Source organism: Oryzias melastigma, linkage group LG10 (assembly GCF_002922805.2).
Source record: "Oryzias melastigma strain HK-1 linkage group LG10, ASM292280v2, whole genome shotgun sequence".
Taxonomy (NCBI): Eukaryota; Metazoa; Chordata; class Actinopteri; order Beloniformes; family Adrianichthyidae; genus Oryzias; species Oryzias melastigma.
Genome location: NC_050521.1, coordinates 16,477,716 through 16,480,813, shown reverse-complemented (window position 1 = coordinate 16,480,813; position 3,098 = coordinate 16,477,716). Strand labels below are relative to the sequence as shown.

At 33.7% G+C, this 3,098-nt stretch overlaps 1 protein-coding gene across 2 annotated transcripts; it reads right to left on the bottom strand.

The window, feature by feature from the left end:
- Positions 1 to 1,945: 1,945 nt before the first annotated feature.
- LOC112153428 (gastrotropin) lies at positions 1,946 to 2,853 on the bottom strand. 2 transcript variants are annotated; one of them, XM_024283644.2, is made up of 4 exons: positions 2,694 to 2,853; positions 2,455 to 2,615; positions 2,292 to 2,381; positions 1,946 to 2,188 (listed from the first exon to the last, which is right to left on the bottom strand). In XM_024283644.2, the coding sequence occupies exons 1-4, from the start codon at positions 2,758 to 2,760 to the stop codon at positions 2,129 to 2,131; spliced, it is 378 nt and encodes a 125-aa protein (XP_024139412.1). In that variant the 5' UTR covers positions 2,761 to 2,853; the 3' UTR covers positions 1,946 to 2,128. The 2 variants fall into 2 exon arrangements, with proteins under 2 accessions (XP_024139412.1, XP_036070004.1); XM_036214111.1 differs by having other exon boundaries at positions 2,455 to 2,598; positions 2,694 to 2,803.
- Between the last annotated feature and the right edge of the window lie 245 nt (positions 2,854 to 3,098).

Genomic DNA, 3,098 nt, shown 5'->3' with positions numbered 1-3,098 from the left:
TAAGAAATCAGATTGCATGTAAATAATTAGATTATTTAGTAATTAGACTACTTAGAAGTGAGAAAACAATCTGAAAAAAACATGTGCAATATGTGCAATTCTAGTGAATTTCGTCTATTTAAATGACACATTTATGATGGAAATGCTCCATAATACTGTACATATTTAGGTCATGTGACATTTTTTTACACACTAAACTAAATACATGAACTCATGTTTTCACATAGCAGTAAAGTTATCTCAGTTCTGAATTCAAAGTATAATGATGAGTTTGGACATTCCAGCAAATATTCTCCAATTTTGTAATTTATGTTCCTTTTATGTGATGCAGATTATTTTACAGCTCATGTGAGATTTCTTTGTTTGTATTACAGCGCCTCTTAGTGGCTGCAGCTGAGAAACACAGAGTGAGACAGAATTTTTCTTAAAAAAAAACAATAAGTTGAATTCAGAAAAAAAATGTACTTTAACTAAAATGATTCATTTTATTTACAGTTTTGCTGCTGGATCTGCTTCTGTCACGTTCCCCAGAAACAGAGTGATCACGTCAGTGTTTGCTTTAGAGGGAATTCTGAGGGTTCATTTCTTTCAAATAAATAAAGGCAGTTTGTTTGTAAATGCCTTTGCATGAGGGTGTGAAGACAGAAGCAGTGAAGCAGTGACGTTTTGTGTTAACATTCTCACGTACTGACTTGTCTCAGATCCTTTTCCAAAGAAAAGATACAACTTAGTGTTAAATACATCTAGTTCCTTGTTTCCAATGGAAATATCTTTCTGAAAGTCTCCAAAACTCTGAAATCTATACCTAAGCTTCTCTTAAAGCCAATTCTTAAATTAATTCAAAAGACTGCAATAACGACAAGTTAATCAATAGTTTATTGTTTTCTTGAGTCAAAGTGATGGTTGTTGATTCTAGTGAGACGGAGGAAACAAACTTTATTCCAATTACATTTTTTTTTCATTACATTTCTGGGCCATCGAAATATTGAGTCTCGAAATTAAAAACACTAAAATATTTAAGATAGAAAACAATATTTTGAGGGCATAACATTTTGCTTTTTGAAAATTGAGTTAAGGAAAAATTCAGAAAAAAAAGTTAATGGTTTTAAAATAAAATCAGAATCTGATGAAACAGAAAACATAACATCCAAAAAAAGCAATAAACTATTTATGAACTTGTTGAATTACTTACATTAATTAATTAATCCTTTTAAAAGGCTTCACTTCTGTTTTGGTGTTTTTTCTGTTTTCTCAAGTGTGTTTTTTACACAAATTCTGTTATAATTAGTGTATCCATTTTATTTTTTGATTTACATCTTTCTTTCAATTTCATACATATTTGTTTGATTTAATTTAATAAAATAAATAATATTTAGCATTTTTTTCAGTTTAATTTAAAAGTTATGGAGTTTGATTAAATTTTTTAAGTTAAAATCTTTTTTTTGCATTTTTTTGTTGATTTAGCTTCATGAAATTCATTTTGGTCAATTTGGTTTTGTTTAATTTAAGACTCATTTCATCTCAGAATGTAATGAAAAACAATCAATAAAGAGAACACCAGCAGAAAGCAAATGATATGGATTTTTTTTTTTATTTCCTTTTTCACACAAAGTCTCTAACCTGAAGCAAGAAAAATGTTTTAACTCAGCTGCAGCATCAATATCAAAGTGTAAAATAGAGTTATGTTTGTTTATAACAGACTTTATTGGCTGTCATGGAAAGAGGAATCTTTCCGAAGAACTCTGAAGGTTTTTAGCTTAAGATGAAAACTGAAAAGGTGCAACAGAACGTTCAATTCAGCCAAACATTTTTACAGAAAAAAAATCAGTTTTATACCTTTGGGATTAAACGTTTGTGTGATTTTAAACTAACTTATCCTTTGTGAATAAATGTATTTTTAATGCAAAATAACATTACTTAACATAACATTAACAAAAACCCTTGATGGCTGGTAATACAGTTGTTTTATTTAAACTGAACACATGAATTCATCACTACAGTACAAAGTTTTAACTCAAACAAGGCCAGAAAGTCCCTTCAGTCTTTTGGTGTCTGTGTGCTTTTGACTTCTTTTTCAACAGAAGGTTTTAACGCCGTTTTCCTCTGAGGCGTGTTGAATCTCGCAGCGTCAGATTCTCTTGTTCACCCTTCGGAAGGTCACACCCTTCTCCCCGGTTGTTACACATGTCTGTGATTAAATATGAAAAAAGGGAAGAAATCACACAGCGAGAAGAAAGTGAAGTACTAGCTAATGAGCAAGTTTAGACAGATGCAGAAGTTTCCTCACTCACTATCACGAGTTTGTCGTCAATGATCTCGGCTGTGAAAAGGTACTTAGGAAACGGGACTGAAAGTTTGCCATTTTCCAAAGATACCGGGGCCTGCAGATCATAAGAGTTTCAGGAGTAAGCAAGACATTAAAGCAATTTAATACAGTTTGTGTGACCATCTCACCTTAAATTTGATGTTTTTCATTGTTGAAAGTTCACATTCCTGACCCACGGTGAACTTGTTGGTCCACGTCCAGTTAGGAATACTTTGTGTCCAGGTGAAGTCATTCCCATCCTGAACCACCTCTGTCACCACTTTATGGTCGGTCTTGGCAACGTGAAAGCCTCAAACAGAGACAGAAAGCCTTCAGTAACAATCACACACACTACCAGTAATACTAAGATACCAAAAAGTTCTGATACCGATGGCTTCCAGAAATTCCTCATAGTTTGATTGACTCTCAAGCTCATACTTCCCGGCAAACGTCATGATGCTGAAAGAGAGGAGATGGGACAGTCTATGAGGTAAAAAGGTCTAAAGCAGAAACTTTCAGCTCCGCCTCTTCCTCTTTACTCATAGCCACTCCTCATACATGTGTCGAACTGCTAGTCGTATTTTTCCAAGACGCAACAGCCTCAATATTTGAGCTAAAGTATGTCCACAACTCGAGTCAGGTTTTTCAAGTACAGCGATGATCTGACCAAAGTCTGCAAGTCTCTGCAAGTTTACCTGTGAGAAGAATGGAAGAACTGCACTGATGCAATAACTGAAACCGCAATTATTGCCTGTCAACGGCACATAACAAGCAGCTGTTTTTCATGCTTCAC